Source organism: Neocloeon triangulifer, unplaced genomic scaffold (assembly GCF_031216515.1).
Source record: "Neocloeon triangulifer isolate White Clay Creek 2 clone unplaced genomic scaffold, ASM3121651v1 ptg000001l, whole genome shotgun sequence".
In the NCBI taxonomy this organism is placed as follows: domain Eukaryota; kingdom Metazoa; phylum Arthropoda; class Insecta; order Ephemeroptera; family Baetidae; genus Neocloeon; species Neocloeon triangulifer.
The window spans coordinates 8,939,983-8,956,706 of NW_026775544.1; the positions used below are offsets into that span (position 1 = coordinate 8,939,983).

Consider the following 16,724-nt stretch of genomic DNA (forward strand, 5'->3'; position numbering starts at 1 on the left):
CTGGGCAGGCAATAAATTGTCGCTCAAAATTATAAATCCACTGAACTGAGGCTTCAATGGGTGAATTTCAACTTAAATTGAAAGGCTTGAAGGAAAATATTCAGCTATTATTTTTTCAATGTGAATACTTTTTTCTCCTGAATATTTTTTAGCTTGAATCTGGGGTTTCCTAATGTGTTGCTGGACTGGCCAATATTTACCTTCGCAGCAAATAAAAGAATATATAGCGCGGTAAGAAAATAAACTGCCACAGAGATGGAAAGTCGTTCATTTGTGAAGAAGAATGGGGCCGCACGGAAATGATTTGAAATTTAAATTGAAACCCAAGCTGCTGTGTGTATGCATGGTGAACCATAAAGGGATTTATGTGTTTTGTGTGGGCCCACTTTTTATGCGTCTGATCCGTCTTGATGGCGACTGTTGTGTCAAAGCGTGGAACAAGAAAGGACCGGGACTTTGACGCTCGGGAATTCCAACCCCTCGGCAGGCGGCGAGACAAAATTTTCCGGCCGTTCTAAATTTAAGCAAAAGAAATTAACGAGAGTACGATTCGTGTCGACTGACGCTTCCTGTTGATTTATTTTTATCGCTTGTAGCACGTCTCATTTATAAGGAAAAGAAAATCTTCGGCGAGCACACATGTATGCGCCGTACTTTGTTTTCTTTGGAGAAATTTGATGTGACAAGCATCAGCGGGGAGGGTTCGGGCGGCGGGGCTGCATTTAAAATCGGGATTAGTCCCACCCAACGTTAGATAAGGGGCTGACACTGTGAAACATAATTTTTTTCACCTCCCCACAATTGGAGTGAGTTGAAGGTCGTAAAAAATATACTTTTTGTGTTACATAAAAATGTCCACGAGATGGATCTTGATGCCACCGGACTTGTGTGTGGTTTGTGCCTGGAAATCAATAAAATCCAAGGTGACGAATTTATTTATTAGGCGGCAGCATCGGCCTTTCATTAGGAAAACACCTGTCTGCGGGCATCTCTCAAAAATATATACCGTGTGGTTTTATCAAGCAAACCGGCTCAAAAATGAAGCCAAAAGAACTGGTTCAGACTGATTCGACAACCAGGCTGCTTTTTATTTGGCCCGTTGATTATTTTTGCAGCAAACCAGTAATTCGGCATAAACAGAATTTTCAGACCGACAGTAAAAACTGCGAAATTTTCAAAATAATCATTCTGCGTAAACATCTGTAAATCTTATCTTCAGCGTTTATGGCCATTGATAATGGCATGATTATAAATCAAAGTGCTCGACATATTCAGACAAGCAGTCTAAAACCATATTTTTTGTAATCTTGCACTTTTAAACTTGAATGAAAATATGCATGTCAAATATTCATTAGAAGGATAAGTAAAAAAGTTGAAGTTTGACATTGCCTGTTAAAAAATTTAAAAAATATCAATTAAAAATTTTGCTCTTTATTTATAATCTAAAAGTGAGCTTGTCATTTACTGCCATATGTAATTCTATATTTTTGACAGTTTATAAATTTTCTGTCAGACGCCATCCCAACCAAAAATGCAGGGACCTTAATAATTTGTATTTTTACATAGAACGATTCTTATCTTTTTATTCAAATAAAATATCCATTGTATGCGTTTAATGCAGTAATATGAATAATAAATTTTATTCGCGCATTACTTTACTGTGCAGGGTCGATCTGCAGCATTGAGTGGGTGCATCTCCGGCAAAACAATGGTGCATCATCCAACATTAATATTAATTTTTTCAGAGCACTTTGTCTCTGCCTCACGAGATCTTATAATAGTTTTGTTCGCTTCCCGTTGCTCTGGTATTGTTCCATGGGTGTAAACAACAACAAAACGGGGAGAATGATGATAACTCGCTGCACCTCTCGGCTGTTTAAATAATTACTCGACAGCGCACGTACACCATAAAATAAAAGTGCGTGCGGCACAGGGACAGACAGACTATCTCGCGGCGCATGGAAATCGGCGGCGCTTCCCCTTTCGCCAATTCTGCCTGCTCTATTGTTTGATGATGCATGCGGGAGTGGAAATTAGGTCGCCCAGGCAGACTAAAAACAAATAAAAATTGCATTTGATCATTAAAATTTAGAAGAAGAAAAATGTGGTCACTTTGGCGTATTTGTTTTATATTAAGCCAAATGCCATATTTAGCAAAATAAGTAATATGACGTTGAATGAAAGAAAAGATTTTCCTTACTTAAAACCCAAAAAATATGCTTGAATTGTAAATTTTTTCAATATTCCAATCCCACTGTTTTCATTTCTATGGATATAACAGGAAAAATAAGTAAGATAAATAAAAGGGGAAAATAATGAGAAGAAATATGATTTTTTTTTTCTTTCATTAAGAACTGAGAATATCTCTGTGTAATTATTAATTGAAAGAAAAGTTATAAAACTTATAAAACATTGGTTCCGATGTTCCTTTTGATCAGAAAATCTCAATAATTGCAAGAACTTTACGCAAACTGAATTTAGAAATAATGTGGTTTGCATTTGCCTTTGTAAGTCTGTTATCACGAGTGCAGTAATTATTCTGTGTGCATACGTTGCTCAAAACATCTGAGCAGCAGGCGCTTTAATTACAAGACCAATGCGAGCTATCTTGCGCAATTTTCCGCAGTGATGTTCTCCTAATTGAGTGCGCGGCGCGCTAAAACTCTGGCACTTCCATAAGACGCTGGTGCTGGAGTAATGAATTCATTATCCACCGCACCAAGGCTGCTCTTTCACGCGTGTGCGGTTTTGATATTGTTCACTCGCACGTTTCCATTTAGCGGCGGATCGAAAAATTACCTCTGGTGACATTGGAGCTCACAGTGGTATTAATAGAGATTGATTTGCGCAGCTCCAGAGTGCACACGCTGCTTGCAATACACCGATATTAAATTGCAGAGCGATGCATATTCATGTTTATTGACTTTGGGTAGGCACCTGAGCAGAATTATTTTTGCACTGTTGGCTGCGCGCATAGTAATTTTCCTCTCGTTTATTTGTACCCAGTGTCAGTACTAATGTGTTCATTTATATTGGCTCTGCGGATAAATATTTTTGTATGCGACGTATGTGTATATGCATTGATTTTCGCACCATTGCTCCTTTCCTGTTTCACAGACTGCCTGCCCTTGTATTTTATTAATGTCGAAAGTGAAATCCGGCGCAAAAATAGACTGAGCCAGGGGACTGCTGGTGCGCACTCAAATTGAATCAAATGGCAGGCGCCTTTTCTCTTTGTTATTTAGGAAATGTCACTTGTCAACTTGCTAAGAGTGAACAGCGTCATTATCGCCCGCCGCTCTGAAAGCGCTGCAGCTCAAATTCATAAAAGTTGAGCACTCTCTGCGCTCACTCAGAAACCGGCAGCGAGACGTCACGTTCGATAACGGTGGAGGATAAAAAAGTTGATAACTTCTTGCTCATTCAAATGGCTGCAAACGCAAACATCGTTTAAATTCTATACATTTTATCACAATGAATGAAGAAATGACTATTTCTAATTAACATTTCAGTTTATAATTTTTATTTGAATAATATTGATTTCAAATTGCTTTATAAAGTAAACATTTTTTACTAGCAGACAAAGAAAAAAATTGAATATTTTACAAACACACTTGGAATTTATTTAATGTTCCATGCAGTGGAAATATTTCGCGAATAAAAATATTAATAAATAAATCTCCATTTATCAATCCGTAATTGAATTTTTCAAAGAAATGCCTGCAATTTATTTTATTATTTACAAAATAATATATATAATAAAATATTATTTTAACTTAAATTAATATTTAAGTTAAAATTTGTTGTCATTTTCAAATTTTACCTATTTAGCGAAATAAATTAAATACTTTCATGAAGTTTGCTAAATATTTATGATTTTGCTAGATTTCTGTACATAAAATATTTTTAATGAACCCAGCTACATTATATTTTTAAATAATACCAGCAACAAATTTTTATATTGCTACACAAAGATCGCCAGTAATGTGCTCAGTGCCGCATGCAAATTTAATTGCCACTCTCACATATATGCCCACAATCCAATTCAGCTGCCCCTTGCAAAATAAAAGCCGTCTCATCAAATCCGCCGTCGACCAGCGTCCAAATAATGAGGCAGAACAACACGGCAAACTCGAGAGCTAGGAAGGGAGCGGGAAAGGTCGTCATTACTCATTATTGATCTCCAGTAACATGAGTTGGCTTTTGGGTCCTAAGGGAATTGCTCGAGATCAGTCTGCGTATAATGAAGACATCCGAGCACCAGTTTCGTTTGCGGCAGCTGGAAGTACAAGGCCAATGCCTCCTTCCGACCACTCAAAATTTTCTCCGGCGAAGAATAATTTGACGATGCGCCAAAAATCACGCCGACGAGTGAATCTGACCCAAATAAAAATTTTATCGACTGTCTCGTTTTGCGGCGCGAATCTCCATTTTAGTGCAGAGACGACGAACATATTGTATGTTAGTTCTCCCCTAGATAGTTTAATAGTCGAGACACACATGGTGCACTGGCGCCGGACGTTTAAGACTTTTCCGCTCTCGCCCAAACCATACGCGCATCCAAAAGAAGAAAGAGACCGTACGCAAAAAAGATCAGAGTGCCTGATTTAAAAAATGCGACTTGTTTTGATGCCGGGGGCCAACACAAAGTGCACATGGCGATCAATCTGTGTATGTGGGAAGCGGCTGAGGCGTTGGCGGGCGGCTCAGCCATCGTGATTAGTTCCATGTGTTCTTAATCTATCACTTGCAAAGGGAAACGTCAAAACAAGTGACATTATTTCTTTGTCCTGTCTCTCCAATATCATTTCAATTCCCAATGTGTCCTCGAGTTTATCACGCCGTTTCTGCAAAAGAAAGAAAAACAAAATAAATGGCAGGTGATGCCCATTTAGGGTGACACGCAAAGGAACCTTGGCCGTGCAAATTTTATTTAAAATTCATCACATGTACCCATAATAGTTGATTATGATCGCTATTCACAATTTAAAATTTTCCACCATTATTTCTTTGCTAAAATTATTACAAAGAAGAATATTTCATGGAGAATCAACTTAACAGACCAGCAATTTTAAGAATCAAAGGTCAAGACACAATGGCACTGCAGATGGTTTTATTCATTTTGTGCTGTCGAACCTATAAAATCAAGTTCATTGGCTACAAATTAAACATTTTTTTTATTATCCCCTCTGTATACTTCACGGAATGAACGGCTTGTTTATTGTAGCTGACGAGATTCAAAGGAAAAACCTGACGTCTGCAAAAAATTAACAGCATGTGCCATTTCCCGTCGCAATTAATAAAATTTATATTGGTTCGAGCTGTAACTGTTCGGCTGGCGCCAATTTTTTATGCAATTATGCCCGTGGAGGTCAAGAAAGAGACTTGTGATCACTTAATTATCATAAAGGATTAAATCAAGAGATGCGAAAATCCTCGACTTTTCCTCTTTAGGGATCAACAGATGGGTCAGTATTTGCGATATATCAGACCACGAATGGCTCCAAGGTTAAGGCAAAGGCGTTAAGTTTGTTGCTTCAATAATGTGTCGCGAGGAGAGCTGTGGGGAGGAAACTTCTTTATATTCCGACTTCCCATCACGCACTCGCGCCGAAATAACAATTGCGCATTTGTGCAGAATTCCGTGCGGATACATGGACGCAAGAGAGGCGCTGGGCAAACGGCCAGCTCGGTTTCCTGCTGCGTCTCCTGCGACAAGCTTATTTATTATTTCGTTCCATTGTCCATGCTGTTATAAAACCATTCTATTTCTAGGTTATGCCAATACTGCGAAAAATCGAGCTCTCTAGCGCCCCAATAAGCAAGTCGGCTTTCAAATATTTTAATTTGCAGTGTTATTGGAATTTTGATTAATTTTGTAGCCTGTATAGTGTTTTTTTCACACATTATATTGTGTTGATAACTTGAACTTTATTCTATGTTTTTTTCCCGCTTGAGTAACTTCGTGCTTCACAGCCAGCTGACAAATTGGTAACGCATGAAATTTGTTCAGGAAATTGCATTCTTTAGCGGAAGGTGAGGAGTGAGGATGAAATAGAGTTGTTCATTGAACCATGAATACAAAAATTTTTATTGAAAATATTTATATTTTGATTAAAAATTTCATTTTTTAATAATTTCAAAAGTTTTTGTTGATATTTTTTACGTTCCTTTCACCAGGAAAATTCTATGAAAAATACTAACCAAGACATATTAATCATTTGGTGGCGCCAAGTTGCCGCCGAATATCATTATAAAAATTATCTTCGCAGGCTTGCTATAAGCAGCATTATTTTGGAGAGGAGCACACAATTATTATTCACCAAGGGTTTCCTGAATATAATAAAACACTTTCGGTGACTTAAAAATGGACAATGAGTGTGCCAGCCTGCCTAATAAGATAAGACATGCACGGTCGTCATGGAAATTTTTAGTGGAGGATAAGTTTGAATAAAAAAAATGCCACTCTGACTTTTAACGAGCCGTCTTGAACGTGCACTGTTCTGAAGCGCCTCTTCCGGAGGCTCTCGGAACAGTTTCGACGTCTGTTGGCGGAGCGGTGCGCGCAAATGCGGCTTTTCATTCAAAGGACACAGCCCATTGATTAAATTTTCCGCTCTCACTTTACGGCATGAATGCGACTCTATTTCGGGAAAACTGTCACTGCAGATGAGTTATAGCTGTGGACAAAAGTTATTTCCATCCGTGGATATTATCGCAGGGGGGTTTTGTCATTCAAAGACAAACCCTCTGTTTCAAAAAAACACTGCAGTCTTCCTTCCTTGCATTGATTTTCCTCAACCTAGTGCGTAAATTGTATATTAGCCCTACTTTTTCATGAGAGAAATTCATTCCACGAATTTAAAGAAAAAAATTTTCTTCGCAAATTATTCCTTTTGTGGAAATATTTTTTTAGAAAAATTGCAATCACCTTTGGATCATGCAAATTAGGAAACACATTCTGGCAGTGTCATTAATGTCGAAGCGAGGCACATTAATGCAATGCTTTATCGCTGGCAACTTCGTAGCACTTGCGGTTCTGGATTTGCGCCAGCGCTGATGAGCATGTGAATAATAAAAAATTTCAAGAGTGTTGCCAGGAGTCGCTTTTATCAACGAGAGAACATATTTTTTGCGCACTACTTTTTGGCATTACACCGCTTGCTATTATTTAAACACTCGATCGGCGGCTCAGACGGCTTTTTTGGCCATTATTAGTCCACATTTAAAAAATGTCGAATAGTAAAAATGCAAAATATCACTCCTTAATGTCCTTATAGTATGCACTTGCATGAGAATTACTATCTTTAAAGAGTAAAAAAAACGAAATAAATAATTAAAAAAAGTTATCAACAGTTGCCAGGAAACACTATTTTGATTTTAAAATTTTTTTTTCAAAGAAATTAATATTTGAAATATTTTGCAGCTCTTTTGCAGGTTAAGCCAATTTCAAACGGAGTTCTAGGCCGGTGGTTTTGCGACTGGCAAAGCAAATCGAAGCCAGCACTCCAGTTCAAAATTTTACATGTGAATTTATCGCTATAAAAATTTACTTACGCTCAGATAGATTAAATTTTTATAATTTCAACAAAAACATTTTTAATGCGATATTTAACATCATTTTTTGACTATACTAGATTTTAATGACGTTTTTATTTTATTTTTTCTTTTTTTCCATAATATGGTTTTAATTTTTAATGGCATAAATATTACAAATTGAGAATACGCTAATATTGCAACATAACTAGAAATTTGAAGATTTGTAAACAAATTAAATCAAGCAAAAATAGCGATGGAAATGAGCAAAGCGCGTTGACTGAAAGCACAGCTGCATTTTTTTTTACTAATATAAGAGAGCCGCAATAATGTTATTATTTATTTGTATTGGCTACCCAATGAACACCCTCCAGTTGCAGCCGCGATGTGGGTATCAATCAGCAAGTCCCCCTATATATATATAGGGAGCTTTCAGAAGTACATAAGCAAAAAAGATGACTCAGACTTGTACATATGTACTGCTTCATTTGAAGCAACCAAGAAAGATCGATGGAGCATCGCTGTTCCTTCCATCCATCATTGAAAAATCTGAATTCGGCATGTGATTGAAGTCGCACATGGGAGATGAAATCAAGCGCTTGGTTTAACTTCCAAATATGCAAATCAGGAGCGTGTAATCAATTACTGCAACGTCAACCGGCTCTTGAATTGATGTGCTCATGTTTATAAATTCAATAAAAGGTTTATCTTGAAAGTTGAAACCAAATAGCCGCGTTAAGTGAATGTCAAGAGAAAAGTGGCCAAGTCGTGATTAAGTAAACGTGCATCAAACCAACTGCGATTCCAAATAAGTCCTCGTTAGTAGATTGAAAAAATATTTTTAGATTGTAAATTAACGCGGTTGTTGCTCAATTATATATTTTTGATGTGATCTGTCATCAACCCTAAGGAAAATTATTCTGCAATCTGAGAACATTAAGAATTTTTATGCAGCTTTTTACTGGTGACATTGAACTCTACAGTTTGCTATAAAATCTCTTAAGTGCAAAAAAGGTTGGACGAGTCCCGCAAGTAATTTAAACCATAAAACAAACGTGAGGAATTTCTCTGTCTTAATCCCCATGTTAACTTTTGAGAGGCTGCAGCACTTATTTATGCATATATATATTATTTTAAGAAGCCAGAAAAAAACAGGAGTGAGGTCTATCAATCACAAAACCGACAATTTTTAAACGAAATAAAACTCATTCTTCTGGTTTGCTTCAAGTACATGTTGTATGAAATTCTAAAAATTTTCATTAATTAACCTTTACGAATTAAAAAAAAAGAATGTTAACTTGCGTTTCCAATCTTTTAGAAGGGTTTGAAGATATAAAAAAGCAAAAGTGGGCACCAAATTTTTAAACATTTATCCTAAGAAAATAAATCATTTAAAAAAATTTAAGTGATATAATTTTTAATATTTTATAGAAGTTTGTTGCAACACAATAAACCATTAAATTTGTTTTAATGTATGTTGAGCTTGGGTATATAAGTTCTGAAACCATTAGAATTATTAAACTTTTTCCTTAACATAACAACTTTATGATTTGGTTGGTCAGAGGCAGTGTGAAGGTTGTGCGTCCATAAAGATATAAAATTTAAGCCACCATATAATTGTAAATTCATTTTGATGTGCCAAAAAAAGTTAAAAATAGCATCAACGTCGCATTTAATTAATGTAAACGTGCTTCGAATAAAGGGATTTTCAATCAGTTTTAAAAACAAAAGTGTGAAAACGAGCGATCGTGAATCTAACAAAACGGAGAGGGGTATAAAAAATCTGTTGAAAAACTAAGCCCAAGTGCCTCTCCCAGTCTGGTCCTGCATTATAGATGCAATCGGAATTCGCGGCTCACAAAAGGGCCTTTGAAATAGAATTGAAAGCAATCGGAATCGGCGCGAGCGCCGCGCCGGCTGCGAGCGAACAAATTTCGTTGATTCTCCGCTACGATATTATGGCGGGCGTGCAGTTGGTGTGGCGGCGGCGATGTTTCCAATGCCAGGGTCTGGCGGTGATGCTGAGAAGGTCCACCGTTAGTTTATGCCGAGGCCTCGAAAGCAAGCGAGTCGATCGTGGTCGCGGCCGGGCGTGAAGTGCATTACACTGTAATTCAACAAACCGATTTTGAATCGGGACCGATGTGAGAGGAGTGAGGAACAATTTTTTGCCTCTTTGCACCCAGTTTCATTTTCCCGGGAGGCACTGCGGCGCCGGCAAAATGTTCCAGTGCATCATCCAGCAAAGAAATGGGTGGATCAAGGGGAGTCCCGAGATGCGGGACGTCTTTCCAGGTAGGACCCCTGAAATTAAAATTTCACTGAAAAATTTCAACCAAAAAACGTTATTTGGGGTGTGGTGGGTTAATTTAGTGTGTTTCCATTTGTTTTTCTTAATTAACCGCAATAAAAAGCTCGCCACAATAGAGCGAAAAATAATTCTAAGACGGTTTCTAAGAACAAGCTGTATAAAAAAATTTCAAGGTTTTTGCATTCACGCCCAAAGTTGGCCTGTTTGGCACTTAATTATAATTACTCTAATTATAGTAGCGGTTTTCTAACACACGCAATTATCTATTTTTTTCTTCAGAAAACTGTATTTTCCTTTTTTCCCTAAACGTATGTTTTTAGAGAAACTAAGTTGCTGCCTAATTTACAACTGAAAATAGTTATGAGGGGAAGACAGCTTTTTTCTATCCATTGTGGTGGAGAAATGCAGGTGCTGCGCCACACTTCCCTCTGTGCGTCTGAACTGCTGCTGTTTACCCCCAGAAGTGCAATAAATAAAAGAACCACCCCCTGTTCTTGATCTTGCGTATAAATCTTGAGTCATCCAATAGTGCTAGGGGACGTTTTTATGCGTGTCTGCAGCAAGGAGAAAGACCTTGGGACTGCGCCCCGCGATAATCCCGTTTTCTCCTAGAGCTGAATTGCTTTTATCGCCAATCCCTGTGGCAAGGGATGGAAATTTTCATAAATTACTCGAGTTGCACTCAGCCTTGGTCAAGGCTGATGGGGGATGCATAAAGCAGTGGAATGTAGTCGCTCCAGATTTCTGTCTGCTTTTGTCAAGCCTCCCCCATACACTGAACTTGAAAAGAGAAAGAGGGCATGGGCTGTGAGATAATTGCCATTTGTATGATGTGAGCCTGTAGAGCGTCCCTAGTGATGCTCTTTGAGCTACGTGGGCACTTAGTTGGGAATTGGGTTGAATTCGAGCGCACCACTGGCACAGTGAAGCTTTAAATAAAAATCCAGGGAGTGACGTCAAATTTGGGCAAATTATAAAGCTTTCTTCACATTAAAAAGACAGTAGGGGCGAAAATTTTATTTAAAGATTTTTAATTGGAATATTTTATTATTTCTCAAGTGGTCAACATTTATACTGCACTCTTATTTTTATTTGGAAGTGCTCATTTTTTACTGTTTCTGATTAATCTCCCTCAAATATTTTTTATTGCCCATCAACACCGACTGCTTTGACCCTCAATTGGAAGTGGCATTTTATGAGCACTGCGCACGAAAATGCTGTGCAGGAAAGCATGTCCGTGGAGCATAATGAAAAGCGATGACCCCTAAGAGAAAAAATAGCACCGGGCACTCACTCCAAGAGTTATGATTATTGCTGCCATATTATATTGGTGCCAGTATTAAAAATGGAAGATGAGACGGCCGTACAGGCGCGTGCAAAATTATGCTCGATGCTCCTCTGCTGTCTTCATTTATACTGCTTATCAGACAAATTTATAAACAAAAGTAGAATGCAGCTCAAACTATTTTATATTTTCAAGAGTCCAGAGCAGCTCGTGTGCGTGCTGATAATTTTTTTTTTTATGGAATTCAATGCTGGAACCGTTGTTTATTATTTTTATGGCATGCATGCTTGTTTGTTTGATGCAAAGGGTGAATTAAAAACGGTTAATGACTGAGAGCTAACTCGCTGCATAATTCAATAAGCTCGTTCAGAGTACAAGACGGCGAGGAATTTAAATATTAAAATAGAATTAGTAGTTGTTTGTTTTTCTATCCCGCCACTGCTCAAGGATACACGCTGGGATACGGCTTATGAACTCTGCTGATGAGAATGAGAATCCACAACCAAGTTCCCACAAGCCTCTTGTGAAAGCTGAACCCCAGCACAGTGAATTGAATATTATGTGACCATTCAGAAAGCTGACACGACGCTTTGAAATATCGACTTGAATTAATAATTTTAATTAAAAAAGAAAAAAAATTGAATTTAAAAGAAAAATATGTATTGATCATTCACGACAGGCGAAAAATGACGTGTGATTGCGTGCGTTGTGGCAGAAAATGAAATTCATCGGCGAGCCCAAAGTAATAGAGCGCAATTTTCCCAAGCAATTCAGTGCAGCAACAACACAGGCACGCTCTGGGAAAACAACGAACTGCTGCTGGCTTTCACGTCGCATATTCGTATATCGACCTGACCAAAGCAGCAGCACCAAGCACGCCGCCCTTTCATATGGAAAAGAGCAGCATTTGCGCGTGTATATTTGCAGAAAGGGTAACGCCAAAGAGATTCATAATATGGGCAGGGAGAGCATCAACGTCGTCTCGTTGACGCCTTTTATCTCTCTCTCCGCTTTTTTCGCTGATGCATCCCATTAAAGTTTGCGGCGGCTGAAAACGAAACGAGGGCAGCAATTGTGGAAGATTCTTTTAAAATTCATCTTCCCCTTCGTGTGCTGAGCATTCAGTTGGTCCCCCATTCAGTTCGGATTGCTTAAATTATCTTGTGGAGGAAAAAAATTAAAAATTGCAGGGGTCTCGAATACAAAATGAAAAAGTAGTTTGAATGGGTGTCTCTAAATTATTTTAAAGCTAAACTGATTGCTGCCACCTGCCCTACCGAACAATAATTCACAAATTTGCATTTGTATTTTGATGGTTTATTTTATTGTTGTCTCTCCGAGGGGACTAATTTCGCCATTCGAGTTGACCCTCAGACCAATAAAACGTGAATCAGCCCGCTTTTGTGTGCCAGTTTGGTTAATTTATGGCCCCCATAATGACACAGACCACCCCCTTGCTGTCTGGTGCGTGTGCTTGATATATTTAAACTTGGTGCAGGTTATTTGAAAATCTAGCTTGCGCCAGCGTCTCGCCGACTTTTGTAATTGAATTTCCCCCTCGCCGCCCCGACGTTGCCGCTCGTGAATGCAACAAATGGTCCGTTCGAAGGACTCCTCTGCTCTGGTCGCCTGCATCCCAGTGCACGAAACAAAGGGTTGCATATATATTCTGCGAGGGCGTTCCTAATTAGGCGATTGCACGAAAGTTTTGGGCGGCAACGGTGCAGGGTGTGGCTGATGCCGTTTGAAAGGAGCAAAGGGAGGCTGGCTGTTCTCATCTCAGCGGCAGCGGCAGATCAATAAATGGCATCCACCAGCAGCCCCCTTATAGCCAGCAGCCAGCTCTGATGTTTGCAAATATGATGCGCAGAATTTTATTGCAAAAAGAGGCAGTCGCGCTCGCGATGTTTCTCGCCTTAGGTGTGTCGCATGATTATAATGATGCTGCCATTACGGCTGCACTTATGGAATGTAATGCAGCGTGCAACAGTTTTGCAATTGCAAATAATTTGCACTTTTTTCCTGCATTTATTTTATTTTCTGTTTCAACAACATTTCAAAAGATTATATTGTTTTGCTCCAAAATGTAATGAAAAAGTAGAAATATTAATTTCTTCAAACTTTCTATTTTAATATTAAAAACAAAAATTCAACTTAAATATTGGTCATTTGATAAGTAAAATATGAATTAGAATTAATCAGTTTGATTTTAATAGATCTAAATATGCAATAAAATGTACAAAAAAAAATTATCAATACTCAATTATCATTAAAAAATTTGATTATTTTTTATTAAATTATAAATTTGACGATTCCTCGTTAATTAAAAATTAAATTGAAGGCCTGATTAATTCTGATTTATATTAATGATAAATTTGAATTTTAATCTCTTAATTATAAATTAATCAAAAGGACCACAAATTCAATTCATTTATTGATGCTCGGATGGAGGGGTCGGCCGTCAATTCGATGGTGGAAAAATAATCGAGTTAGTCTGGGCGTGTGCGGCCAGCTTGACCAAATGCATGTGGCGAGACGCAGATAATTTCCTGTGTGCAAGGCGGCTGCTGGGAGCTGTGATTGAGTGTTGACATTCTCGGCAGCTGCTCTTATACCAAAGGTTAACATCATCAACTTATAATTCCCAACCCCTTCTCGCCAGCGCGCCGAGGGTCGTCACAAGCAGCACTCCACTCTTTGCGTCGCAGCTCTTTCTCTCTGTCGGGCGAAAAAAGCAGCACCGGAGCTTTCTCGCTTCTGCTGCTGCAGGCTAATTTGAGATGCACTGACGAAACCTTCACTTTTCACCAATCAGTGCCATGCATGATTAACTTCATTTTCGCTCTCCAATGATAATTTCTCTCTTGGCATGCGTGTCGTGATTGCCAAATCTAAATTCAAGTGAATGATTAGTTTACTTAACAGAAAATACAAGTTGTTTTTATTTATTTACACAATTCATTACAAACTTTTTTAAGCAGCATTAACCAAATTAATTCTAAAATGAATTAATTTAAAAAATCAGCCACATTTTATTTGAATTTTTCAGTTTGATTATTAATTATTAATAATTTTAATAAAAACTAGATATTTCAATTTATATTATGCGCCTGTTTTTGTTTGTTTATATTCAAAAGTTGTAAAATTAACGGTATGTAACGTTTTACGAGTAAGATTTAATCTGGCAATTGACGTAAAAACTTCCGTCACTTTTTTATGCGTCTCTTAGCTTGAGCGGAAATATTTGCGAGCTATAGGAGGGTGACACACGCACGTGACCGACTCATCTTCTTTTCGCACGACGCCATCGCACAGGGATAAAATAGAGGCGCCTCCACGTGCGTGAGTCAGTTCAGCGGCTGTGGTGGTTTCCTTCTCGCCTTCCACCCACACGGCAGCTCATGCGGCGGAGCGAGTCAAAAAAGTCTCAGCGGCTACACGCCCACGCAAGCTAATCATGGATGCGGCCTCAATTGATCTTTGCTCCTGTGTGAAGAGGCTGGCAACAGAGCGATGTTTCGTTTTCTCTGTGTCCTTTTTTAAAGAAGAAGAAATTCGTTTAAAAATTGGGATTAAAAATTTAATTCAAAACATCGCTCTAAATTCAAATTTAACTTCTAGACGTAGGTGTTATTTTTTTATCGTTTTTTAATCCACAACCAACAAAGATTACTCTATATATATTTCATAAACTTATTTTCAGTCTTGTTGCAGTCATTATTTGGACTTCAAACAAAATTTTAAGTAAAAAATGTGTTCATAAACTTGAAAAACACATCGTTTTTCTTTAATTTGCTCCACATGGCAATTGTATAGGCATATAATACAATAGTAAGAATCCGAGATTGCGATATTAGAGCATAAAATAATGCCTTAGGCCTCGCTGCTGTAACTTTTTGGCCCAGCAAACCTTTTTTATTGGCTCCAAAATTGCGTGCCTCAATCCACAGTAATTGAAATAATTCACAGGCGAACGGGATCAGCGATTTTCTCGCCTCAAAATCACTTTATTGCTCTCCCCGCGCACAATTTTGAGAATCAGCCGCCGAAAGCAAACTACGAATTTGAAGGCACGCAAAAAAAAGGACCATGGCAAAAAGGCAAGAGACGCCATGAGCAGCAGCACCAAAGAGAACCCCCGTTTGTGTTTCCGCAGCGCAGACGGTTGTTTGCTAAAGTGCCTGCTTTTTATGCACGTTCCGATATTATATTTTGAGCCGTGAGTCATTCGAGGGACGTCTTGAAATTTAGTTCCAATGGTGCGCAATAGTTCCGAGGAGTTGAAAGAAAGCAAGGCCTATACATCAACGCTTAAGCCAGTAAAGTCCGAGAGATATGGGCGACGAGGAAAAAATAGGATGCGACCTAATTACGGTCGAAAGCGATAATTGGGGCGACAGCATTATGTTCTCTCTCTGGCCAGCATCAACATCTGCAGCTCGTTAAATTAGTCAACAAGAGGGCCCTCTGTTATGGACTATAATTTTGGGTTCAGCAGCCATTTCCTCGACGCCGGGTTGCAGTTTCTTTTAACTTGCAACAAGAGTTAAATTTTCTTACAATTTTAAAACCAATATAAAAATAAATTTCTTTTTTTATATATAACATTGAATTATAAGAAAGCTGAAGTTCTGGCCTAAAATAAAGTCAGAAATAAAGCTTTGTCCTGAATGTAATTAAAGCTGCAGTTTTCTTTTGCTAGTACTAAGAGCAAAATAATAGGAAAAGCAGCAGTCAGCTTTTCAATTTGTTAAATTGTATTTAAATTTTTATTGTTTAAAGTTTTAAAATTTTTTATTTGAAATATCTTTTTGCTTTCTTCTCTCAACCAAATTACATTGCATTAACTTTAAAAATATTATCTGCGAAATAGATTCATAAATACCATTTGCAACTAAAATTTCCTAACTTTTTTGCAAATCAGACACTGTCCGCAACCCCTGCACCTTCCCCCTTTCGCAAATTGCGGATCGTATAATCCCCTTCTTGAAAGACAATAAGACGCACGCAGAGCTTTTTTCGGCGAACACATGAGATTGGTTTTGTAAGCCTCCCCCGCTGCCGCGCACGTGATGATGGGGCCAACATGCACCCCATTCTTGCAGCTATATTTATTATTACACGTGCTCAAGTGTCACTTACGAAAGGGGCTAATGGCGCAGCGTCTTATTATTACTTTTCGAAAGTGGGCAGGTGCCTAATTCTCTCAATGCTGCGCTTTTTCTAATTCGGGCCGCTTTTGTGGCAAAAGGCAGCAGGCCAGCAAAATCGTCTGTTCACCCAAACAATCTGCACGAGTGGAAAACTCGCGCCGGTTGTTCGTTACTTATTTACAGCTGGCAGATCAAAACTTTCCGACCTTGGGCTTTTATCCGCGTATGCCAGGGTTCAAACCTGTTTTGAGCACCTGGCGGGCAAATGGGCGTTTGTGGTTCACTTGTTTGAATGCTCAGATTTATAAAAAAAAATGTACCAAATAATGAAGTGCTGACCGAAAAGACGTATCAATTTTCTCTCATGTTGGTTGTTTCTAGTCTTTTGTTATAATATTTGAGGCAATTTTGTTTTCTGGATTGGCCTCGGAAAGAATTC

The 16,724-nt window shown here is 38.3% G+C and overlaps 1 protein-coding gene across 2 annotated transcripts in view; it reads left to right on the forward strand.

Annotated features, from left to right (window-relative positions):
* LOC132196638 (SLIT-ROBO Rho GTPase-activating protein 1-like) overlaps window positions 1–16,724 on the forward strand; it is a 33,793-nt gene that overhangs the window by 3,898 nt on the left and 13,171 nt on the right. The window contains exon 1 of one of the 2 annotated variants that reach the window (XM_059619437.1): window positions 9,555–9,831. The exons of the other annotated variant lie outside the window; for it this stretch is intronic. Within the exon in view, the coding sequence (XP_059475420.1) occupies window positions 9,759–9,831 (73 nt within the window). The 5' untranslated portion in view covers window positions 9,555–9,758. Of the gene's footprint in view, window positions 1–9,554; window positions 9,832–16,724 lie in introns of those variants that run through there. 2 annotated transcript variants of the gene reach the window in all.